Genomic DNA, 27309 nt, shown 5'->3' with positions numbered 1-27309 from the left:
CTCACAAAGTCTGATTTCTGAAAATGAGGATTAGCTGTGACTCATGTTCATCAAAAACACACTCCTTCTTTTGTAGGGTACTAATTTTGATTCAGTTAGAAACTGCACTTAATGTAAAAAGGACAAGTGGCCTGTCGTGGTATTATTTCCAGATTTTGCATCTGATTTTGCATCTGTAGCACCTATATTTTCCTGAAAGGAGAGATAGTGAGGGAGCCGGCAGCTGGCTCTGCAGCTCATTCATACAGCTGAGAGCAAATGCAACAACAGTAACACCCATGAGCTCACTCATCCTGACTGCTGCAAATCCCCTGAGTCAAAAACTGAGAAAGGATAAGGATTACATTAACATTCATTGTTCTGCCTTTGCAGGGTGCAGGAAGTGGCTGCTATAAACACCTGTGTGTGAATATTATAACAGTTTGATAGACATTCTTTAGCAGCTCTGGTGTTGCAAAAGTAAAGCGAGATAAAGCTTTTTTTCCCTGATAAGTGGCTAATTAAATGAAGGATGGAGTCTGCATATGATTTCTTGCTTCAGTACTCTGTTTCTCTTTGTAGGGGCTCTTAAACTGTAGCTGTCTCTTTGCACACTGCATATTAATTTTAAGCAGGTTTTGAGTTGAGCTTGAAGGTTACTTCTTGACCTTGGAAAGATGAGTTTTCCAAAAATAGAAAACTGATGAAGATTTCTCTCTCTTTCATTGTATCTTGTGTGGCTGGAAGTGTCTTCATTATAATATGGACCTTTGGCCACAAGATTGCTGGTTGTGTTTTCACAGTGGCAGTGACAAAAAAAAAGAAAACTCAAGCAAGACTAAGAGTGTAGAGCCATCATGGCTTCACTGAGGTGGAGCTTTAACCTGAACGTTAACATCAGCACGCTGACATATTCACAGTGGAAATGCTAAAATAGTGATTTTTGGCAATGTTCGCAATCAGTACAGCCAAGGCTGATGTCAGTGTAATTAGGTTTACAGATATTTGGTCATAAATCAAAGCACTGGGTAAATTGTCAACCACAAATGTCAACCTCATGGTGTCGCTACAGGAAAAGTCAGAGGATCACCAAACTTAATGTATTCATCCTCTTTGGGCCATGATCATTTCTGTACTAAAGTTCATGGCAGTTCATTAAATGGTTGACACTAGCATGGCTAAAATGTCAGTTTGCTTAAAAAAAAAACCACTCAATTTCTAAGTTTGATGGACACTATTGTCCCACAGTGCACAAAAAATTGAAGCTACTCACACCTGCAAAAAAATTAAAATATATAAACAATAACAGCAACAAAATAAGTATTTAATCCTCTGAAGTTTTATTGGCAGTGACATTCCAAGGTCACAGACTGACTGAAGTGTGCAGAAAGAGGATATTATGACAGTTAGAATGAGGTGCATACTATTGTATGTTCAGTTGGTTAACAGAATTGAGACACAGCTCATGAAATGGTGTTGACTGTGTCTGTCTGAACACTTTATAGTTTTATAGTTTAGCTTATAGTTTTACAAACTTAGTCTAATTTCATACTTGTCAATGTGACTGTAATGGAAAAGGAGAGATGGGTGACAGCACATCTGTAGAAACTGTAGTGTAATGGTGCATTAGAGGCCATAAACAATATAGTATATTGTAGTATTTATGAGTATTTTTCTAATGAAAAATATAAGCAGCCTTGTTGGGACGTTATACTGATTTGCATGAGATCATAGGGGAGTTTATGAACTTGCAGCCGCCTCCCGCAGAGTTTATATCCACAGCTCACAACTGAGTCTACAGGGGAGGCAGCAGAGCCACATGGAAGTGACAGCTGTCACAACAATCACACCAAACAGTCGGGTTCATTTGGATTAAGATGCTTACAAGCAGAGAATGAATTAAACCCAACTTTATTTCTTTCTCTATTTATTTATGTAATATAGTTAGTTCCATTTTTTTTAAATCAAATTTGTAAGTTCACAATTTATGTGTACGCTTTATCCAAGCTTCTTTAATTCAAGCTGCTTCTCTCACGTTATCTCCTCCCTGCAGCCACACAGGGCACACACACACACATGCACACACACACAAACATGCACACACACACTCACTAAATTAAAGCAAACAGTCCAATGGTGATTTGGGTGCTGCAGTGTTAATCTGAATGAGTGTGAGGAAGTGGTTAATGTCTTTTTTTGAAAAATGAGTCTTCACGTTCACCAACCAGCATGAAAAACATAACTTAATGAATGACTTTGTATTTACTTTAAACGGTTTCATGATTTCTTCTGTGATGCCAGCCTCTTCTGTCATGAATAATTCATCATCATGTTTTTATTTAAAGGAAAAGTGAAGATGTCATAAAATCAATAAAGAGCTTCTGAGAAAAATGGAAATGGGCTTTCTGAGAGCCTCGACAAGATGGCTTCATCAAACCGTTACAGGATGTGCTGTAGTTTGTTGAAACCTTTTTTTTTTTTCCTAACATCTCACACTCATTTAACCACTCACCTTTTTTAACAGGGAAACAGTTAAGCAAGAGAGCCCAAAAAGAAACCCCTTTGTTGGAAAACACAATATGCAAGTATCCAGTGTCACTGACTCCCTCACAGACTCTTCTTCTTCTAGCGTTTTCTGTCCAGCTTGTAGTGCAGATGGATGCCTAACATTGTAGAGACCTAGAAACATGAGTGTCATAAGCTGCTGTTTTCTCTGTTCCTTGTTACTAATTAAGTGTCTATTTAGGTCTGACTCTGACTGTAGGAGCTGTCACAGGCTCGTTATACAATCAAGTCTCTGAAACTGTGTGAACAAAGTTACGTTAGTATAGTTATTTTTGGTAATTGTGGTCATTTAATGTCAACGTCTCTTGAGCAGTTGCTTCAGCAGCCTAACAAACTAACTTTAAAGGTCCCATATTTGACATTTCTGGTGTTTTATTTGAAGTTTTAACATTCATATATAAGATATATTTGTGATTTTAAGAACCAAAAACAATCTCAATTTAGTTTTACATCTCCACTCTCAGGCTTCTCTCTGGAGCTCTAGCAACAACAGGTCGGTGAGCCAATCAGAAGAGAGGAGGCTCTCTTCTGATTGGCTGACTCTTTTCTGAGTGATTAAATGAAAATATAGCAGTTTTCAAGCAAGGCTGGATGGTGGGTCCAGGTGGGTGGGGCTTGTGGCATGGCTGAGGGTGATGAGTGTTTCTTTGTGACAGCACAAAGTTACAGAAGTCCCGACAGCTCGTATTAAGGCTCAGTGTCTGAATACAGGCTGTGTGCATTTCTCTGTGGACGGAGCACTTTGATACTTTCACAGTATTAATATAGAACATAGACCTGCTTTATAATCAAAAAAGACTCACTGTTTACAATATGGGACCTTTAAAGTCTTCGTGCAGATTTAAGTGTAAACGAACCTGCAGACTTTTTGGAGGCAATCTAGGATGTTGTTGGCTATCTAGCAGCTGATTGATTGAACCCAAATTGGCACACTGATGCTCTGTTCAGTTCATGCACCCACATTCAAGGGAGACACTTTTGAGACATCTAGCTTTTGGGCAGTATTTTCCATCAGTCTACAAAAACTCAAGTTATAATTTCTGTCGAGCACTTGTTGGTTCTGAAATTGCCTGCCATCACAGGATGTCGCCTTGGAAGTGAGAGGGCATTTTTTTGAAATTTCCAATAGTTAAGTTGCAATTTTTACCTTTAATGATACTGTAGAGCGAGCGGGGCCAGCTGCTCTGCCACCTGTTATAACCTTGTGCAACTCTGCGACGGCATGCCAGTTGAATTCATAATTACCTCAGTGGCAGAGCTGCATCTGCGTCAGGAGGTGCATGTTGGACCTGCCTGTCAAATCTAACCAAGTAATTACAACCGCCACAGCTCAGTCCTGGTGATTGGCAAGTGCCACACTGCCAGCAAAAAATAGTTTGCCTCCTCAGTATTAGTTCCCATGGTCCCTGCTATGCTAATTAAATATGCCTCCACTATAGGTGATGGTTATTTTTTTTTGCAGAGAAACAATGACACGGTGAAATGAAGTGGAGGGAAAAACTGTGAGACTAACTAACTAATTCATTTCATTTTGAAGGGAAGACCCGAGGAGCCTTCTCTTTGCCCAAAGGAGCTCGAAATGTGTTTTTAAATGAAACGGAAGACTCTAGAAATGTACTTGGTGAGTCACAGTAGGTTTGTAAGTGGTGGACATCACTGACAGAAGGAGACTTTGCTGCCCTGTAGTCTGAAAACCCTGTTTCTTACGCCTTATTGAAACATGGCTGAGGGCTCTTTTCATTCACATCCTGTCTGCACATAATCAATATGAACGCAAAGGAAGAAAGTCATGAGACTTTCTTTCATGGTAATGAGTTGCGTAATAGCAGTACAAGGATATACTGGTATTTCCAACAACCCTTTGACGACACAGCAGATGGATATGAATAAACCTTCATGGCAGTTTCAATAAGAACCCTTACCTGCATCCTTCTACAGCGAGAGGGGAAGGCCGATGTCACATCCTCTTTTTTTTTTTTCTTATCAAACTTCTTCAAACATCTTTGTAGAGCAAAGTCAACAAAACTTCTGAAACATGTGTGATGTCCGCCTCTGCAAACAAACAGATTATTCCTGTATCTGCTTAACTTACCTGTCTCTGTCTTATCTTTCCTAACCGTCCCCCGTCCCCCCTCCTCCTTCTGCTTCTACTACTACAAACTTGGCAAAGGTTACCTTAAGATGTTTCTCATTCCTCCTGGAGCTAGACATGTGATCATCCAAGAACATGAGGCCTCCCCTCAAATTCTTGGTAAGTGTGACTTCATAACACGAACACATGTCTGAAATCTGTGGATCCCTAAAAACAGCTCATTACCATCTTCTACGTGTCCGCTGGGACGACTTACTGCGAGCATGTAGTGTAAAATCATAGATTACAGACTTTACATAATTTATTCCAGAAAATAAGTCCTTATTTTCTTCATTCATTATTCATCAATCTATTAAAGAGAGATTTCTATATTAATGGCTTCTCTCAACTGAAAGAATTGGACTGTTTTTTAATTTTCATTTATTTATTTATTTTTTGTCATTTTTTTGTTTTTTTAATCATTTAATTTTCTCAACTACACTGTTGCTTGTTTGATCTGAACAACAGTCCAAAACTGCCAGAGATTCAGTTTATTATAATATTATGACAAGGAAAAGCAGCAAATACAATTGATTGGTGCAAATTTTCTGTCAATTGACTAATCAATCTGAGAACACTTTAATTAATATACAAGTGATTTGTAACAGTTTTAGAAGCCACAGAATAAAATGACGTTGTCAAAGTTCAAACTCAGAGTGGTTAAAACAGCTCCATAGATCTAAGTGTGGTTGTTGATACTCTATGAGATCCAATGCTAATATAAAAATATTGATTCATTCAGGTTTTAATGAGCAAATACAATTTATCAGACCTTCATTAAAGTTCATAAAAAAACATCACAAACACAAACAAAAGTTTAGTCCCTGTAAACAAACAGTAGGATCGCAGGGTCTCTATAAGGATTTTGTCAGACAGATAATTGAGGGCATGAAAGAGGTGGCTAATCTTTTTGTTTCTTGTTCTGCGAGTGGCCCGAGAAAAGCATGACTTATTCAGCATCCGCGAGGTCACACAGGTCAGCATTGATCTCCTCAGCCAGGGGCGGCGTGCTTTTCAAAGAGCTCTGTAAGATTAAATATACGCTCAAGTTATTTATCTGACACTCAAAAGTAAGAGGAGAGGATAGGAGAAGTAGAAAAGCTACATATCCAACATAACAAGAAAAGTCTTTGAAATAAAGGGGTGGTAAAATGAAGGATAAATGGAAAAGATAATCAGCATTATCTTACTTTAAAGTATAAAAGCAACAAGCATAAAGTAAATGAGTTAATACTATGAAACTGTAGATCTTTCATCAAAAAGGAATAATGTCAAAACACACACACACACACACACACACACACACAGCTAATATTCATCTAAAGATATCAGATATAATCTGTCAGAAAACTCCAATAACAGGCGTCTAGAAATGCTCAAAGCTCATATCGACATCAGAGACTTTCTCTCAGGATTAGTTGGACCTGAATAAACCTGCTAAAATGTGATGGAAATCTGCAGACCCAACAAAGTGTTGCACTCTGAGGTCTGTGTTGCTCCATCTCGACTCAAGGTTTCAGTGAATGAACCTTTAAAAATGTTATGAAAAATCCCCAAGCGTCTATTTCCAGACAGGATAATGTAGTGTTATAGTAGCAGGATTATGTCAGTTTCATGTCTGAAAAGCTTCGCTGAGCCTCGTCTCCCTGTTGCTCTGCCCGTTTGTGGACTTGCATAGCTATGATGAAAACTGCAGTGGGTTTACTTTGTGTGGAAGTGGTGTGGGAATTTTTTTTTTTTTTTTTTTTTTTTTTCAACAATGGGTCTTCGATTGCACACAAAATTAACTAAAAGCAGGTTTCACATATCTAGTCAATGACTGTTGCTAGCAGATTTTAACCGCTGTAGCTAGCCGGCTAATTGATGCTCCATGATTTGGTTGAAAACTCCAGCTCCAGCTGAGTTTTAATTGTTCCAGCTGACTTGTTTTGAAACAATAATCCGTGTAAAAGGGTCTTAAATACACACGTGGTGACAGCTACAATTATACACGGCTACATGCTAAAGGACTGAGGCTAGAGCTGTTTGTCCGAGGTTAAAACATTAGCATCCTCGCCAGCTAATGATCCATGTAGAAGACATACAAATGAAGAAACAGCATTGCTCTTGTTTTTCCAGCTAGTTAGCCCTAATATTATGTTTAAGTTTGTGGGGAAAATTACTAGAGGCTTATACACACTTCATCATGTGAAAGCTTGAGTGTTTCTCAAGAGGAGCTTGTATGTCTTTGAAAGTCGTACCTTAGAGGAAGATATTTTTTCTTGTCTAATTAAAATCATATAAAATCATATATACAATTAAAATCAATTTTATTTATAGAGCCCCAAATCACTAACTTCCCTCAGTGGGTTTTCAACCGTTGTAAAATTGATAAGGGAAACTGAACACATCAGTTAAAATAGAAACCATCCCTTTCTATTTTACACGCATGGGAGTGATAATAAGGCGGTACGTCTCCCCCGAGCCATGTAGATTGTCCTTTTACTTTCTGCTTCTGCATCATTATCTGATATAAAAGCTGGTGGAGCAGCCACTGTGCTACTCCACTCTGACCAGACATGTGCTCCACTGCCGAAGTCTACCGGCAATCACCTTCCATTTTTCATGTAGGCATAAATCAAGTTTAAGTCAGTGAAATGCATTTAAAAGCCTTATTACGGGGTGTTTGACCCCCCGCTGATTAGATTGAAAATGATGCAGTCAAATAATTTGTCGCTGCCACCTCCCCCCTCTCGACCCTGTGGGTTTCTTGCTGAGCTGTGACCGGCAGGCGGAGGTTTTCCAACTCAATCTCCAATCAATCACAGAGACTCAATCACAGACATTCAAGCAAGTAATTCTAGGGTGGATTGGCATGTACTCTGGAGACACTGATTTTTACTTCATACGTATATGATGAGAAGGATGATTAAAAAAAAAAAAAAAAAACTCAGGCTATTTAAATTCATTCCTTAATATGTTGATATTAATATCATGTTTAATCTAGTTATTTTACATGTACTGATGCGCAGATGGGACTAAACCAGGAATGATTTGGTCCTTTTATGCATGTAGGTTTATAACATTGACCTGTATACATTCCTGTGAAAGAATGTGCATAAAGGCCAATTAAATTATTCAAGGGAGATATTCATTGCATTTGTTAAATATCTGTGTAAATATGTGGATGGTGATACACTGTGGTACGAATAGGCTTTCAATTTCATGCAAGCAAACGATGGTAATAGTAATAACCTTCCCCTTGAACTGCCTTTTTTTAACTATTAAAGAAAACCTTCAAACTGAGAAAAACATCTGTGCATAATCATAAAAAATATGATATATTTTACAGCAGAAATGTAATTTCCAATTATATATCACCTCCAAAAATAATATTATAATGACAAAATTGTTTCTGATGTGACGGCCCTGTCAGCAGGACGGTGTCATTTTGTCTGTGCCTTACAAAATCGCTGTTACAAATCACTGTTAAAAAACAAATCTGCCTTATCATGTGACAACACCATGGTTATGGTTATGGATTGGTTTGAGCACCAAAACAACTTTATGTACAGATAGTTCCTTGGGTTAAAATAACGACCTGGAAGGACAGTTTCTCTTGTTATGTCTCCATTCGCAAGACATCAGTGGTTATCCAGCATCTCTAAAGAGTATAACCATGCCCTCACGCGGCCTGTGATGGAGCCTGGAGTCACATGATTTGACTCAAGTCAAACTTAAGTCACAAATTTGAGACCTTGACCTGAATTGCTTGCACCCCGCAGTTCTGACAGAAAACAAAGAAACTCTCCATTGCAGAAGAGGTGACACAGAGGAGACAGAAGTTTCATCTCCACTATACATCTGCCTTTTGATTAAGTGTGTTCCTTCCAGACCTTTTGAACATCTTATGCTTATCATTTTTAGCATCAGAATTTCCCCCCTGCTGTAGATTTACAAACAGCATCCATCCCTCCTGTCACTGTCATTGTCTATGAAATGACACGTGCCGATGGATCACAGTCAAACACATTTTCTGACTCTCTCTTGACTTCAGTGTTCACTTAGTCTCCTGCTGTTAGTTCTGCATTTCTGTCAGTGCATCTATATTTCACTTGTACCAGCAGCAGTAAATAATCTGAGTTTTAGACGTGGGTTTGAATCGAAAAGCTGAAGTTGGAGCCCAGAGTGTTCAGTAATACGTCAGGCTTTTTGAAACATTACATGACCTCACCTGGTCAGATCCTTTCCTCTGGTGGTCCACGCTAACCCTTTAAACTGTTCCTTAGTTGACAGTTAATCTGCAAACCAGTGACAACATCTTGAACTATTAAAAGATTATTATATAGCTAATTAGCACTTAGTTCACCGTCTCAAATACTTGGAAACATGAACCTCAGGACTCCAGACACAGAATACACAAAATACAAATCTATATGTCTGTATATACACAAATTATTCTTCAGAAATAAGAAAGAAAGTCAAATTAATTCTAAATCAATTCAATATTTTTTTTTCTTTTTTATAATCACAATGTCGTCTGATAAAATCACCGAACACAGAAGTTAAAGACAAAGACTGAGCTTTGATTTCAGCTGTATTTACTTGTAAAATGATCATCAGCTCATTCAAATCTGTCAGCTGCTGTGCGTTCAGCATAGAGAGATGTGCCTGTGGAGGGAAAACCTGACCTTGTGCTCACGGGACAATACTGCCACTTGTCCTATACTGAAACCAGCAAAGGTTATAGGCTGTATGTGAAATGGTTTGAGAAGTCGGTTAAACTAGCCCCAACCCAATTTGAAATGCAGTCCAGCCAAATAAAAACTGATTATGGCTCTGCTGACAGAATTGCCTTTTTACTCCCAGAAGACAGAGCTGGTTCCACTCTGTGTGGTGGAAACTGACTGTAAAACACTTGCCCATGAAATAAACACAAAACACTGACTGTTTGAAGATTACGATATATTGTCTACAATACAGGAGTCTTATCACTAGGAGACAAAAATCCCAACAGGCATATGACCAAAGTGATCAAAGTGACCATAGTAGTAAGAGAGTTAATGAATTATAAAACAAATGATTCCTGCTACTTTCGCAGCATAATGCAGGTGTAAGTGAAGGACTTGAGCACCAGAGGAAATCATCTGTAGCTGAGACATGAGGCTCGTTTGAGAATCTTTTAATTGTGACTCGTTTTGACCCATCGGATGCTTTTACAGGAATTGTGTCAGATGTAATTAAATGAGCCATTTTCATTTCAGCCCTGACAAGTTCACTTGATTGGCTTCTTTTGAATAAATGAGAGGATGAATCAGTATGAACCGTAATATTCAGGCTTTGTAGTGGTTAGACAGATTTCTATCAATCACCCTTTCACTTGAGCTTTTTTTTTTTTCCTTAATGAATAATTCAGAACTGTAGTAAGTGATGAAAGTAAAGACATTGCAACTTTTGTCAGTGGCTGATAACAAATGACTGATTCCAGCTATCAAGAACCAGGCAACAGGGCATTACATTCTCAACGGGAAAGGTGAGGAGGTTAAGTCCAGGAGCTTCATCGACTTGGGCGTGGAGTGGCACTACATCATCGAGGAAGACGTGGAGACTCTGCACACTGACGGACCTCTGCATGACCCCGTGGTGGTTCTGGTAATAAAAGCTCCTTCTCTATCAAAGCTTAGAGTTGAATTAATCTAAAAGGCATGTAACAATGAGCACTGTTATAAAGAAGCAGGTCAGCTCAATCCTCCCAACTCCCATGCTTCTCATTAACGTTCTGTCACCATCTCTTAGATTTTAATTAATTAAACTCTTCAATTAAACAATGAAATCGCAAATAGAAAGTTTAATAAACACTAAACCAATAAAGATATATATAATGAAAACTACACCGAGTCTGCAGGCTTCAAGCCTCATGTGTCGATGGGCTGCGCAGACTAGACATAAGATAAATAAAGGTGCCAGTACTAGGAATGGGAAGAGAAAGGATATTTAACATATTAAACACATATAAAGGATATTTTACTTAAAATGATTCAGTTGGAGGAAATCTTATGCTGGAGACATCTGTAACACTAGGCTCCCGAATGACATAGATGGTGCTGTGTAAAAAGTTTATACTTCATTTATTTATCAATTAACCTCACACAAAGTTTTCTTGTGGTGAGAAACTAGAAACAACCAGAGCTCCTACAGTTTCCTTACATCACTGCCTGACCCATGTCAGTGTCTACAGGCGGAAAAAGAAAATTAAGAGCATCATGACTCAGTGACAGGAGAGGGGTCATCAGACGTAATCCAAGGCTCAGACATAATGAAAACCCTGTATTGTTAGACATGATAAGGGATTACACAAACCAAAAACAATCATATTAGAGGTAGAAGTAGTTCTGACACTGATGAGATTGCTGCTGTGCGAGTCAGTGAAGAAATTCTGGTTTTACATAATCTCCTTTCACACAGAGAGATTTTTAAGATCACTGTCAAACATTTATCTCTTAATATTCACCACTTATGAACAAATAAAATTCAATAAAGCAGGAAACACTGTGAATTGATTTTTAAAAACCTCATCAGACAAGTTGTCTCATGTACTCATGTTACTAATATACAAATCAAAATGTAATGAATATCCAGCAAAGTGCTTCACATATACCAAGTGAGCAAACTGGAATTATTTCATATATTTTTTCACTTTATGCTTGAGCACTGTTGGACATTATAAAATAGGAAGAATCATGAAATAAAAGGCCGTGTCCCAATTCATCCTTGTGGCCCTTTGTATCTGCGAAGGCTGTCACCAGCTGCCACCCTTACCATTGCATTGCAAAGTGCAGCTCCTGTCGCCTAGCAACCTTGACAACACGAAGCCAAACTTCACTACAATTGTACCGAGCTGAAACACGCATACTTAGATTTAAAAGTGTAATCCTTGGGCTCTCTGTCAGTGGTGTTTGCTGCCACATTATCCCAATGAATCTTGGGATAGGTTGGTCTGCGAGAGATCCACCTGTTGGAGCCTTCGTTGCCCAGGAAAAGAAGCATGCACTTGAAGGAGCAGTGAACTGTGACGCAGTTGGTCGCCAGAACTGGGACACAGCTGATGATTGGTCAGAAACCTTTCTCATCATTCATGTCATTATGTTTTGAGTGATTGTTTTTCAGCTTTGGATCTTTCTGTAACAGGCCATTCGTGCTTTAATAAAGCCACAACATTACATAAACTACAGATAACAGACACGTGTGTCTGAATGGCAAAAAACGCCTCAACAGATAAATGAATGTTACACATCAGTCATCGTACCAGGAATAAGAGAAATTTAATTAGTGAGTGAAATATAGATAATGCTTTCAAGACCCTGATTTTCAGAAACAGGGCCATTGAACAAGTTTTATGAATCAGTTCCCCTGAATCTTCCTGCAAAATCCAAACCACCCACTTTAAAAAGTTCCCCCAGGTCCAGAGAGAGACAAATTTACTAACGACAGCACAAGCAGCAGCGGGAAGTAAAATGAGATTAGGTTCAAATAGTCAAATTACCCAACTAAAGAACTAATTAAATGATGACTAAAAAAAAGCTTTAATAAGATTATTTCATTAAGGATTTGTTGAGGAAGCAATCTTTCACTCAGAGACACACAAACACACAATTTCAACTTTCTATTGTTTTTCACTAGCCGTTTTTTTTCTGCAGGGACACCAGCTCACATCAGTAAATTGTGAGTTGATCTTCTGACAAATAATTACACAGACAGACATTTTGTTTGAAACATGCTGAAGAGAACAGCAGCTCTGACAGAAGTTAATTTACAGCTTCCCCATGAACACCACTTTTCCGAAAATCAATTCCTGTAATTTCAAAAACAACAAGGTGCAATCTTGTTTCATAAAACAAATGCTGTAAAATATGAGTTTCGTGCAACTTCAATAAATCATTCAGATAATTATTCAGACTCAAAGTTTGCAGCAAGTGGTGGATAAAGACAAAATGTTGTGGTACGAAGCAGATCAGTGTGGAAAGATTGTTTTCCAATAATTAGATCAAATGTTTATGTGGCATGCATTCATAATTCTGTACGTTAGGCTTGTTATTTATAAATGATCAAAAATCCTTCACCATGAAATTTAATATTCCATTATTTAATTTCATCTGTCATTTCCCTGATTGATTAATAGTGATCAGCCATTAAATTATGTTAAATCTTGTGTGTCTTTGGGGGAATTTCGTAAGAAAACGTCACATGAAATTCATCTTCAAACCTCAAGTCAATCAATATAAAAAATGCAAATGAACCATTCACCATTAGTTTCCATCCACTAATATAAAACCACTGAACCTCAAACAATGAAAAACCATGTAGATACTTGGTAGAAATATAGTATTTATGTTTGTTTCATGTATTGATTTGAGGAAAGTTACATTCACATATAAGTCATACAAATCTCCACTGTCTTGTATTTTGCTTTTCCACCTCAGCCGAGCATAAGAACTTCTTTTGTAATACTTTTTCAGATTTTCAGTGTTTCCACTTTTTTCATAACCAGATTGAAAATGTGCATCAAAGCAAGTGGATGGAAACACATCTAATGGGGTATCAGTGATTGGTCATTAGGTTTGCACATGCACAGCTTATTGACGTTTCTGCTTGGCTGGATGATCGGTCAACTGAACGTGTGGTGGCTCTCGTCCAATTACTGAGCATCATCAGTGCAGAAAGCCTCAGCCACATGAGAGCGCATTCACTCAGAAACATACAATCACTCTCTTCAAGGAAGAAGAGTTAAGGTCCTAATCAGTAACTAGATTTGTCACAAGGCGCTTTAGAAAAAAAAAAAAAAGTTGCTAAAGTTCGTTAAGGTCTTAGAAGTTGCCAAATCTAGTGAAATAATCATTAAGTTGGCAACATTGAGTCGAACCCATAAACAGCTGTGGTGTGACCATGGCTTGTGAACAACGGCACCCCCAAAATGACCCCTCAACTGACACAAATTAGACCACAGACCCCCACCTGATAAGATGTTGTCCCAGGGACCCCCATCTGAAAGGGTTTGAACCCCAGGACCAAAATAGTCATACACTCTGTCATTGTGTTACTTATGGATTATAGTAAAAATAAGATGTTTCCCTTTTTGTTGGGACCTCCAGGAACCTCCTCAAGGACCCTTGGGGGTCCTCGGACCCCACTTTGAGAACCACTGAACTATAGCTCAAGCTTATTATAATTGTTGTTTACGTTCTGCTGGCTCCTGTCAATCAAACGGACACTGACACGCCCCCTCCAGCAACTGAGTCATAAAGGAGCATTTCAGATATTTCTGATTGTTTTATTTATTCCTTTAAATAAAAAATCTATGAACAATACATTTAAGACATTATCATTGCAAAAAGGGACTGAGTGTGGTATCAGCTGGACTTGAAGTCAGCCCAGGGTATCTTCAGTGCTGGCTTTCTCCTCACTGCATCGTCATAACTCACAGATTACACTATTGATTATATGATTATGTGCAATAAATAATCACATACACCATGAGATAATTTCTTAAATTAATATACAAATTTACAGACTTGTTGAATATTCCAATAACATGGAATATTCAGGTTTTGTCAGCCAGCGGCGGCCGTTATGTAATCAAAGCAGTCTGTATCTGTCTAATCTGTGTCTGTTTTAATCCTGCAAAACCTAATACCCACACCAACTCTTGTTTTGTACTTCTCCGTTGCTGCACTCCTGCAGGATATTTCATCCTGCCAGCAGCTTTCATTTACAATAGACTTCCCTTATCCACTCGGCTGTAAAATATACCTGAGAAGTATTCCAGAGAAAAGTTCTGAAACAGCAGTCGAGATCAGGAAGGATACGTTTCTGACGTTTTCTTTTGTGGGTTCGGTCTCATCCTGTGCATGAATTCTCCTTTTGTCCAGTAATCACCTGTTCTGTCTCCAGCCAGTCATTGCATTGTGTCTGTATTGATGCCATGTAATAGAGCTGCCACTGAGCCTGAGTATTTTTTTCTGCTGTCTCTTGAATTCAAACATAATGTATTTATTTGCACAAATTTACACTTTGAGCACTTTAATGCAAATATGTTGCACAGAGGATGACGCTGTTATCTTTTTTGCTTTTTTCTTGCAGATTATACCCAAGGACAATGAAACACGGTCTACGTTAATGTACAAGTACATCATCCATGAGGACTCAGTGCCTGTCAACAACAACAACGTCATCCAGGAGGACACGTATGAGTGGGCTCTGAAGAGCTGGTCACCGTGTTCCAAACCTTGTGCCGGAGGTAATAAATAAATTACCATCAGAGTAGAAGAGAATTGCAGAGGAATAATTCCTTTCTACTTCTTCAAATATAATCGTCTGAATTTTATGCTCACTGCCCCCTTTTGTTTGTAGACAGGCTTCAGTTTCACAGTCAAAGATCTTTGTTTTTATGCAGTATTTTGATAATTTGTTTTTATCCACTTGTAGTTAAACCACCCACTCAAGCCGACGCTGATTCCTTTGAATTTTAGAGCTGTTTAATAACTAATATAACTAATTATTCTCAATAAACATATAATAAGATGCTAACATAATAAGCCCCAGTGGTGTAGTGGGGTCCTGATAGATAGGTGTACTTCGACTTGCTGTATAATTAACCAGCTACTTGTGCTTAGCTATATTCATCTGATATCCCTCTATGAAGTTATAGAGCGATGCTAAAACATATCCTTACCACAGTGCTTTTTCATGGGCATTTTCACCAAGATCAGACCAGTGTAAAAAGCAGAATAAGCATAAAAATAATAATAATAATAATACATAATAAAAATTGCAATAAGCTGCATTAGTGGGAGCGCGATATTTCAGGTACCTGTAAGATGAACTAATACTGTCTAGAAAAAGGTCAGTTTGGATCAGGACATTGAAGAATAAACAGGAAATGCATAGTCATTTATTTTACTGTGAGTACTTATCGTTTATTGTGAAAATTGACAGGTAAATTAGTATTTAATTGGCCTGTTCAGCTTCTTGCTGGATGATTTCCATTGTGTTGCAGCAAAGCTCCACTGGCCGTAAGACCTTGAGGGAATTTCTTTAAATTTGGCACAAAACAGTCACTCGGACTCAAGGATGAACTTATTAGAATTTGGTGGTCAAACATCAAAGTGTAAAGTATTTCTGTCCCTTTTATGCATTGTAAAATATTGCATGATGAAAAACCTTCACCACTTTCACAGGGTTTCAGTACACCAAGTACGGCTGTCGAAAGAAAGGAGACACCAAGATGGTTCATCGTGGATACTGCGACACCAGCAAGAAGCCGAAACCCATCCGCAGAATGTGTAACCTTCAGGACTGCACACAGCCTCAGTGAGTACACAAGTGCGCAACTTCACAAGTGTTGAATAGGATCAAAGTGGCCTCTCTCAGTGTTAGTTACATTTAAATTAGCTGCTCGTTTCTTGTCCTGGATTTATTTGCTCTTCACAGATCTAAATAGACTGCAGCAGAATGGATAAAACCCTCAATATCGACATGTGTCATGATACAATCAATTTTCTGGAACATGAGTTGAGAAGCTGTGAGGGAACACAATAACCAGCTAATTAAATATCTGACAAATTAAAGTAGTACATCATACTGATGCAAAGTCACATAAAAATCGAATGACCATGAGGGAGTCCTGCCCACAATGGTGTAAACCTAGAGATATAAAAGGGACAGGCACCACAGTATAAACAGTGGGATAAATATCTCATCTTGGAAAATTCATATTCATATTTTCCTCCTACACATTTTCACAATCTTCAACATCACATTGTGTAACTGTAAGAAAACTTTGCTGTTGTGGTTTTTCTGTTAAAACACTGGATACACACACAGAAATAAAAGCACAGATACTGATTGAGTGACCTTCAGTGACCTGAAGACTAATGAAAAAATAATTACTTATCAACAAGAGAACAGGCCTCCCACAAATCATTCCTTGCCCCAACAATACAGAGTCAGGCTAACCTCTTTATAGAACCAAGAAATGGAAACAGATTGGCTGATTACATATCAGCTCATGACAATAACCAATAGCAAACATGTAGGCATGAAGTATGCTGTGTGCATTTATGTCCTAAGATACATAAAGACCAAAACCACGTGCAGCTCTTGAATAGTGAACAGAGAACAGTGGGCTTCTTCAGTGAACAACAAGAGCACGTTCATTTCTAATAACACAGTCAGTATCATAAAAGAAACACGTGATTTTATTTCCACAGCTTGGTTTTAAGATGTTAAACCAACCAGGTATTTTTCTATTACTCTCACAGCTCTGCACCAGACTGTTAACTATAAGGTGCCACAATTCAGTGGCTGCAAGTCAGATTCATTTTTCCAACACAATCTCACACAAGTCAATTGGCTACCATCAGCCAATCAGCATGATTGATCACCATCTGATTTCACCTTCGTGATTCAGATGTGCAGAAGTTCAGATGATTAGAATTAAAGCAGCAGAGGTCGGGATATCTTGACTTTTACCCATGTATAGATATAACAGCGGGCTCTTTAGTGTTACACAGGCAATTTACATACTCAACCCTGACAGGACTGTTATTTTCTCCCGTTGCCACTATAATGACATACAGTAAAGTATTTCATTGCCCAAGTGATGTTGTTCCAGTCGTCATTTTCAAGTCTCGGAAGCTTAAGAAAATGACTCATCTCATTGAATAGGGAAGCGGTTGACAGCGAGGATTGTTTTTTCTGACACTTGTTTGAAGTTGGAGCTAACAACGTCGCCGCTAACAGCTGTGCTCTTCCAGAGGAAATCAAAACCAAAGTGACTGATTGTTGCACAGGCGCCAGAGAAGAATCTGAATCAACTCTGGATCCTGCCATTACTGTAATGCAATTCAACAGCATTTTCACAAGTAAACTAATCATCAAACATAAGAATTGTTGGACTGGCCTTTCAACATTTTATCGTCAAAACAACAAACTCAGAAGATGATGCACATATGTTGTCTGCTGCTGAAATAGGAATGTTGATTGTGTTCCCCTGAAGAGCTGCTAACCATCAAGGTGCTTCATTAGTTGGGATAAATAATAATAATATAAATACCCTGATGAGAATTGATTCTGGGGAGACGGAATATTTGTTGTTTGTTGCTTGAATTTGTAATGATAATAATAATAATGATAATAATAATAATGACAATAATCTTAGAAAACAGAAGCTATAACTGTAACCAATGTTTTTACCTTTACCTTGAATTACCAGCTGGTAAAAGCTTCACATCTTTACCGCAGATTACAGCAGCTATTCCCTTCCACTGCACTGCATTTGAGCAGCGGTGTTAATCTGAAATTGTACTTATCTCTCAATGTTTGTTTTACTGTTTCAGTTTGTTCCAAGATTGGCTCAAATCTTCAGAGACAGAGCCAAAGTTGATAAACCTCTACAGGGCTCACACAGGGACGATGTTATATTGCAAAGCCTTAAATCTCCTGTGCCGAGCTCCTGGACAGGTCATCACATTTATCAATACATCCTTTCAGTGTTCAACGAGTTGTTTCACGAGGGATGATTTTAAATGGTTAAAATCGATGACAGCGGGGGTTAGAGACAGTATACGGTGAGTGAAAAGACACATCAGCTGCATTTAGCTTGCAAAAAGAAGTTCTGAGGAGATTAATGTGTTGGCTGGGGGGATGGAGTCTGAATGCAGGGTCATGACAGAAAAGGCATGCAGGTGAAAGAAATGGTTTGAGAGAGGTGAAGGATGCATATAAGCCGATTAGTGTCGGAGGCTGTAAAACACCAAGATGAGAGGGACGTTTTAACAGCGGGTGTCCTCAAAAAACCGCAGCCAAAAATCATCCGTCCAAATCTCAAAGCTGCACGAGGCGGCTTTTTAGATTACTGGCCAACTTCAATACTCAGAGATGATGCAACGTAACCCACTGAAGACCTCGCAGTAAGCTAATGTTTACCTGCCAGCTGTTGTGTTTGGCTTTAAACCAAAGAAACTAGAGAGATCTGATGCTAGATGAAACATTCACTCTCTGGTTGTTTAGGAAACAGTTTGTATTATACTCTTAAGGGCTTATTCATTTCATGGATATTTCAAGCTCACAGAAGTCCCTTTGAAAAAGTAAAATAAATATATCAGGAGTGGGTGTTTTGACAAGATAGTTTAGGAAAAATAGTGTTCGTGAGACTCTTTAGCCGTTGAGCAATGCTAACACTGTGACTCCGAGTTATATTTCGGGAACTAATGGATGGATTTTCCATGAAATGTTGTACAGACATGCGCTGCCCCTAGTGGCTGAATCCAACAGACTTTGCCGATCCCCTGACTTTTCTTCCAGCACCGCCAACGATTCAGACTCATCACTCATTCAGTTAAATACCTCGACATCTACCTGATGGACATTCATGATCGTCTGTACTGGTGTTCTTGTGAACTTGTGAAACGTCATCTGTCACAGCTCAAGTACTGTTCCAGTTCAAAGTCTTCATCTAGGCGAGGACAGATCAAATGATTGGAAGTGTTTATTGAGGACTCAATTCAAAGCTGTTTTACTTTTTGCTGTAGGATTGCTACTATGTCACTTTTATATCATATGTATTGATATTTGTTCAGGTGAGAAGGAAAAGTTCAACCATTCTAGTCTATCTGGAAATTTGCGCCACTGGTTTTGGAGATATGAGGCAGGTGAGACCAGCCGGTCATTTCAGCAGCTCACAGTCCGGCTCCCAAGGTGAATGTCCCCCATCATCCCAGGTCAACAGTCTTATCTCGGCAAGCCCTTTGGTAATTTACCGTGGGCTGTGTTTTCTGTGGTGTTTTAGTATAAGTCGTAATTCCTTTTTGCAAGATAAGTCCTGAGGGTTGTTCTCAGAGTTGAAACAGATGAAAGCGTAATAAATACTTTTTATTGGACACTTTACCAGCAGCACTGACTCTGAAGACTCATGGGTTCTTATATGTACAAATATCTCCACATTTAGATAAAAATAAACAGTTAACAGAGTGGTCTATATTAAGATTTGTCTATTTTTTTATATACAGATTGGATTTTATTTTTATAAAATAAAAAAAACCTGTTTGTGTAGTTGAGATAATTTCACAGTGAATCAGGCACATCTGTGTTGAGGTGTCATCACCAGAGAGAGCACGCTCCTGTTCCAATTACAAGTAGTCCTCCATATCCGGGGGAGTTTAGACTCCAGAGTTTTTCAGGTTTTTGCTTTTAATTGTCACACGTCTGAAGATGGGCAAGTTAGTCTGTCAAGATTTTCTGTAACATTTGTTTTCTTCATCTACCTCTGAGAGACTGCAGCTTCTGAATGTTTTAATGTCGGTGTGTGTGTGTGAATCGCAGAAATCCAGGTAATAATAATTATTATTAATTGGTACTAATAACATCATCAAAACATCAAAAACAAATGACAGGACAAGAAACACAAACAGACTATCACATGTTTTATGAATACATAAATTATGTTAGCCAAACGTATTTCCGGGGGAGTTTAGACTCCAGAGTTGAACGTGCCGAGTTTGAACGTGGCGTACTCTATTCTGAGAAACGCCCTATGATTTGCTTTTGGTATGCTTTTCCTGTGGTGCCATCATTTTTGGTTTTGAGTGAAATGTCTCAACAACTATGGGATGGATTTCCAGGAAATTTGTTACAGACACTCATGTACACCTCTGGATCTTATGTAGGAACTTTGGTGATCCCTAAACATTCTCTGTTATTGAAATTAAATGAAAGATACGGAGGATTACCTGGGTGGAGGTATGTGCTCTCTGTCTGCTTTCTAGGGTTTTTTTCTGCTGTTTCTTTGACTCTCTGTAGTTTGGTGTCTGAGTTGGTCAGTGTGAGGAGACAGACCTTTGAAAAGACAAATTAATTCCCTCAAAAGTTGGCCAGATTTTTTTTTCTTTTCATAGTTAGACTCCCTGCCTTGTTCCATAACTTTACTCCTCTCTCCTTCCATTAGCTCAGGAAGAGGACAGAGATTTCAGCCGAACATAAGAACACTCGGGCAGAGGAGATAAGAAATGTCAAGGGGGAAATCTGGGACAGTGCCGCTGTGAAGAGATAAGAGAGAATACAGTACTGATCAAGAATGTAGAGAAATAAAATGAAAAAGTTGTGAATATTTTCAGAGCTTCGTTAGGGACAGATTGTCACAAATTGTGAAAGAAACTCTCACAAACATCTACATCCTGTTCAGAAAATCTCAATAGGCATTGATGAGGAACTGAATATTGCAGCTGTGTGGATAAAGGGATTTTAATTACTGTGAAATACATTAAAAGGTTGTTACAATATTTCAAATGAATCAAAAACAAGTACAGCTTTGTATGAGCTTCTGCAATAACTATAGCAACAATACAATAACAATAATTCAAAGATTTCCTCACATCATGATGGCTGATGAAGTGCCTTTGACAGTTTTCAGACTGAAATCCAGCAGCACTGAAAACTTCATGTTCAGGCAGGTGACAAATCAAAGGAAAAACCCATCTAAGTTTCTTAGTAAGGTTCTGGGCCACCAGAACAGATTGAATGCTCCTGGGCATTGATTCTCCGAGTCTCTGAACTCTGCTGGAGGATCAACACCATTCCTCCAAAAGATGTTCCCTCATTTGGTGTTTTGATGATAGTGGTGGTTCAGAGCGCTTTCGATGTAACACGTCGATCCAAAATCTGCCATCAGGGTGATCATTACGATTGAGATGTGGTGACGATGCGCCCTGTGGATGGGAGTATTGTCATCCTGTTTCTCCACTAATTTTTCAGGTTTTTCCTTTTAATTGTCACAAGTCTGAAGATGGGCGAGTTAGTCTTATCAAGATGTTCTGTTACATTTGTTTTCTTCATATACTTCTGAGAAACTGCAGCTTCTGAATGTTTTAATGTCGGTGTGTGTGTGTGAATCACAGAAATCCAGGTAATAATAATTATTATTAATTGGTATTAATAACATCATCAAAACATCAAAAACAAATGACAGGACAAGAAACACAAACAGACTATCACATGTTTTATGAATACATAAATTATGTTAGCCTAACGTATTTGGAGGAGAAAATAAAGGAATATTTTTCAGCTACACACACTTTTACAAGTAGACGAGTGACACTTGTAATGAAGACACTGAAGACTGAACATTATAACCTTCATGACGGTAAACGTTACAGTAGACTGTGTGGATTAGTTTGCGCTAGGTGTACCAAATAAACTTTCAGCTGTGTGTCCAGACCAGTTTCCCTGAGATACTTGCTGGCAACAGTTTTCAACAGGAACTATTTTCTTTCAAAAAGTAGAAGTTGTGTGAAATTGTCCACAAGTTTCAGTGGCTGAGACTAACAAATTATTCTGTATGACCAGATATCACCAATGATAAGATGAGACATTATGTAATTTAAGTAAACTAAGTTTTTTTAATAAATCTAGCTGCATGTTGAAAGAATCTTGAGGGTTATTTAGCCTCAAATAATATATTCAATGAATTCTTCATTACCTGCACTCCATTTCATTATCCTCTGTTAAATATTAATACTGTCTCACACATGCAAACATACACACGCCCACACACACATTGAATCCCCTCAGGCCAATTAATTGAAGTGGGAGGGAGTGTAGTTGGTAATACAACCTTCTGATGACAAGGCCACGTAAGTGAAAACTAATTTTCTATCCAAATCAGTGAGTTGTGTTCTCAGGGCCATTCACACCTGCTTTTGAATTCCAGTCTCAGTTCTGCAAAAGAAAGAAATGACATGCAGGGATTCATCTCTTTCAATTGTGTCTGCTTTTATTCAGAATAATAACATTCCCATGTTATTCACAGCCTCCACGACCGTGACTGCAGGTCCACAGATACTGGCAGGGCTTTGATCTCTAATTTTATACAGAACTTTTTTCACATGTTTGTTGAAATGTTTTCAGCAACCATCAAACTGAATAGAACAAAAGTAAATGAGTGTATACACGTGTCTAAAAAATAATATGATGAGTTTATATAATACAAGACATTATCAGAGATTAAACAAACATTTGGCTTAAATATTTCCACCAAAGAGGGATTCCACCTCCACACGTATATGACTGTTTCATTTAAACTCAAAGAGGTCAAATTATTCAATAATAAGAGATGATTATTAGATATATATTAGATTAGATAAGAAAAGTATAAATAAATACAGATTTGTGTAGAATATTTTAGTTTTTTGTTGGTTCCTACCCCGTTAATCATCGAATTACCTTTTTTCTGTTCTGTTCTGTCTGTGGCAAATTTGGAAAAAAAAAATCACTTTGTCATTATTGGTCATTTAGTGTAGAGGGTTCTGAATATTTTCTGAAGCCACTTAATGTAGTACTTTTACATTTGATATTCGAAATAGCTATTTGACTTCTACTTGTAATGGAGTGTGTTGTGTTGGTATCTCCTGTATATCCTCAGTAATTTCCTCGTGTTTATTTGTGCAGGTGGGTCTCAGAGGAGTGGGAGTATTGTACCAAAACCTGCAGCAGCCTGGGCTTTCAGATCCGGACCGTTCGCTGCGTACAGTTGCTCCATGACAGCACCAACCGCTCTGTCCACAGCAAATACTGCAGCGGCGAGAAGCCAGAGAGCCGGAGGCCGTGTAACAGAGTCCCATGTCCTGCTCAGTGGAGGACCGGAGCCTGGTCAGAGGTTTGTACAGCTGATCATATTTTTAGAGGTTAAATTCAGTTCTTCTTTGGATTTTATTTTTAATGTTATTAATCCTTCCGATTGACTGATGTCAGCTTTCTTGCTACCAGCATTTTCCCATAGATTGGGGCTGATACAGCAGCAGCTTTAAAGTACAAGACAGCTGTGATTTCTGAACTTGATGAGGTCATGTACAAAAATAAAACATGAGGCATCTGAGATATATATATATATATATATATATATATATATATATATATATATATATAACTTAGAGCAGTGTTGCATCTCATCTGAAAACACATGTTTTAGTTCCTCCATTTCAAAAGCCAACTAGAGCAGCTGCACGCTTGAATTGTTGGGGTCCAAGCAGATCTCATGTGTTTGGATACCATATGCATGAATTGCTGCATTTCTGCCACAGTAGGACGTTGGTTATCTGGGGTTTCGATCACCTGACCTTTGCATCTCCAGAGAAGGCGACTTATTGACTGCGCCAGTGGAAAAACATGAGCTGCACTCACCTTATCACAAGCTGAGGAAATGACATCACATGGGCAGAACTGAGGGATTTTTGTTTGTTTCACCTTAAAACACACTCACACCGTTTAACATCAAATATTTTGGCAACTTTGAATCCAACGGTGGGCAAAAAAGAAAAACTTTTTTTTGAACTGTACAAACAGCAAGATGATAAATATCACTGAAACCTCATCTTTTCACTGGTCCAGACACTGTTTGAAACATTTGATGTCAACCATCTGGAGAATGTCTGTCAATTTGGGTAGCTTTAGAATGAAGAAATATGAAAATGTAGATGTTAATTGATTTTGCATATTTGGAAAAAATATAGACAACATTTGTCACAATTCAGCAGATGTGCTGAAATAATTTCACCACTGTAGACGTGTGGATGATTTCAATTTTCTTGAAGTTTGGAAGTTTTGAAATGTGAAGAACTTTAATTAATCATTTCCAAATTTTATGCATGGACTGATCCAAGTTTGTGCTAACCGAATTTGTACAGAGTGCATGCAGCCAATTATGAGATATAAACTCTTTGCAATTGAGGCGCCCCTAGTGGCAGAATATCCCAAGACAGCATAGTGAAGCTCGACACAGCATCCAAACACTTCGATTGCAAACACTTCAGCCAATCGTGATTTATGAGCATTTATCTAAAATTGAACATAAAGACGTGTTTAAAAATGTATAATCTCAAAACAGATTGACATATCAACATTTCCTGAACAGTTTAAGATCAGATAAGTGTGAAGATGATCCTGACCAAGCTTTGTGATGTATTGCCCAGCGGCTTCAAAGAAGATGTCAATAATGTTTTGAGAAAATTTTAAAAATGTTGTGAAATTTGACACTTTTTTAGAAGAAAAGACCAATGGAGAAAAGATGCAGATGAATTCAGATATAAAAATCATAAAGGAACTTTTCATTGCGAAAAGCCATCCTTGATTATTACAGCGCCACCTTGAGGTCAGTGAGTATCAATTTTTGTGCCTGTGTAGAATTTGCAACCCGCCTGCCAATTTGTTTGTTTGTGTTTCCTGGTCTCGAGGTTTTTGCGGCACAAAAACTTTTAGAGAAGAAGAAGAAGAATCAGAAGCAATAGGAAGCTGCTGGAGCCCTAATTAATCAGGAGTTCAGCTGAGTGGTGGAGCAGAGATAAAGGCTAATAAGATGCAATTCTGCATGTCAGCAGTTGATTTGTATGAGATGGGTTCAGATTGTTTGATAACATGGTCTGCCTCCTTATTGGAATACAGCTCCTTATATTCATGTATATATGCATATTTGAGCACTCAGCAATAGAAGTAGTATGATAGCAATAGTTGTATGTATTCATAATAATACATGACTCCTAAAATTATATTTTTAGGATTATAGTCACTGAAACTGGGAGTTTTTGTTTTTTTTAACATTTTACCATTTAAGATTTTTCATTAGACATAGTAAAATAAAAGTTTTAATTACTGTTTTACGACCAGTTTGTTTAAAGTTTTCATTGAGAACATTTGGGCTACAGCTCTCAGTAGTTGTCTCATTCAGGACTAGACAGATTGTCTCAGCAGGGGATCGCCAGGGTCACATCAGAGAAGGGAGCCACAAAAGATTAATAGTTTGTTTGCTGCTTCGGCTTCATCCATCCACTGATTGTTGTTTGAGGGTTTACACAGCACATATACCCACTTGATTCAAGGTTTCATGTAATCTTTTTTCTGTTTCTATATTAAACCAAGGTGTACTTGTAACAAATTAGTTTGTAGAAAGTGTTTACCCATCACGTCTGAAGGCAAAAGTGTTCATTCCTGCTGTGAGAGGATCGCACTTGAAAAGCCTGCTGGCTTAGAGAGGCGATTAAACAACTGCCTCCTCAAAGGTTTAATGGTTGTTGCACTAATTTGTGCACAAAGAAGTAACAGAAGAAGTTGTATGAAAAATAAAAAAGGGAGACGTTCACTTTCTCACCCCCGCGTAACTGGTTAGTGGGCATCATTGTCAGATTGCTAATTTTGAAAAGTTATGAAAAATATTGGATATAGTTCCTCAGTCCTGAATGTCAGAGAGGTGCCGGGCGTGGGGATTTCAGACGCTGTTTAATGATGCAACAGTCACTTAGTTGGAGGCAAACTGACCCCTTTACATCCATCATGGAGACTCGGTTTCCATCCCTGGGTGTTAAGTTTATTCATTTTTTTGTCTAATAGTTACAGGATATCTCAGAAACCACTGACTAGAATTTGTCTAAATTTTGGGGAGGAGTCACACAGTCAGTCAAAAAGTCACGTTAAATTGACATGTCTCAGTGGTAATGAGGCTGACTCACTTAAATCATGGCACAAATCTTGGCCACCACATGACTATCATTATGTGTATTTTGAAGCTGCTGGATGGAGATATGAAAGAAAAAATATATATTTCTATGCAAAAACTAATTTAAAGATTTCAGTGAATTCATAAAAACCTATTCACAGTTCAAAGGCCTGATAGTCCCTCAGCTGTTTTGAGTTTTACAATGACTAAAAATATATTGGAACCAATATTGGAGCCTCTAATCAAAGTTGTTCTACAGCACAAACAATAAAAAGAAGAGATGCCTCCTCTTCCACAAACTCTTCAGCTCACCTCAGAAATCCAATCGAGACACTGTAAACACGCTGTGCCGAGTGAAAACAAAGTATTGCCACTGTAACCAACAGCAATGCAAGCCTCCCGATATCCAGCACACTTTGTTTTGATTGTGACTTTATTCCTCACAGATTCTCCTGTGTCTTTTCAGAGGTATCTCCACACTGAGATTTACTGTTTCCCGTGTGACCTGCCTGCACTCGTTCCAGCTCTGCCCTCCAAAAATGGTCTTGTTTTGCTGTGTGTGAGTGATTTCACTGTTTGCTCTCTCCCACAGTGCTCTGTGACCTGCGGGGAGGGGATGGAGAGGCGTTTGGTCACTTGTCGGATCGGAGATCAGTGTAATGGAGAAAAACCTGAGACTGTGAGACCATGCAGACCTGGACCCTGCCATGGTGAGCATGTCACTTATTAAGAACCAAAGGAAAGTGAATGCCTATTCTAGCCAAACACATAGTTCATCTTAGTGTTCGGCTGCAGTTTCTTTTTAAGCTAATTTAACACATTTTGCCTCCTTTAGAATAAAAGCCAGTAACAAGTCCTCCAGATAATGATTGTCATTGCGTTTCAAACACAAGCCATTAAGGAGCCATTTTTGCTGGTTTCACCTCCTTCACTACAAATCGTCCAACCTTGCAGGCAGTCATTGATTCCAATTAATTCCCATATGGCATTATTACCAGTTAGCAGTTGTAAGTGTAATTCATCACAGTGAATATCTAGTCTGCATTCTTTGTTTCACAGTTCCATTATTGTTGGATAGTAAATACAGCTCATCTCCAGGCTCAGAGAAAAGTCTTCACCG

At 38.4% G+C, this 27309-nt stretch overlaps 1 protein-coding gene across 1 annotated transcript in view; it reads left to right on the top strand.

Annotated features, from left to right (window-relative positions):
- Positions 1–27309, top strand: part of adamts3 (ADAM metallopeptidase with thrombospondin type 1 motif, 3) — a 139284-nt gene that overhangs the window by 103778 nt on the left and 8197 nt on the right. Inside the window, exons 16-21 of the mRNA XM_056377414.1 lie at positions 4715–4795; positions 10143–10306; positions 14792–14948; positions 15889–16021; positions 23153–23360; positions 26782–26899. Of these exons, the coding sequence (XP_056233389.1) occupies positions 4715–4795; positions 10143–10306; positions 14792–14948; positions 15889–16021; positions 23153–23360; positions 26782–26899 (861 nt within the window). The remainder of the gene's footprint in view (positions 1–4714; positions 4796–10142; positions 10307–14791; positions 14949–15888; positions 16022–23152; positions 23361–26781; positions 26900–27309) is intronic.

This window comes from Seriola aureovittata, chromosome 5, assembly GCF_021018895.1.
Source record: "Seriola aureovittata isolate HTS-2021-v1 ecotype China chromosome 5, ASM2101889v1, whole genome shotgun sequence".
Classification (NCBI taxonomy): Eukaryota; Metazoa; Chordata; class Actinopteri; order Carangiformes; family Carangidae; genus Seriola; species Seriola aureovittata.
This window is presented reverse-complemented; position numbering and strand designations above follow the sequence as displayed.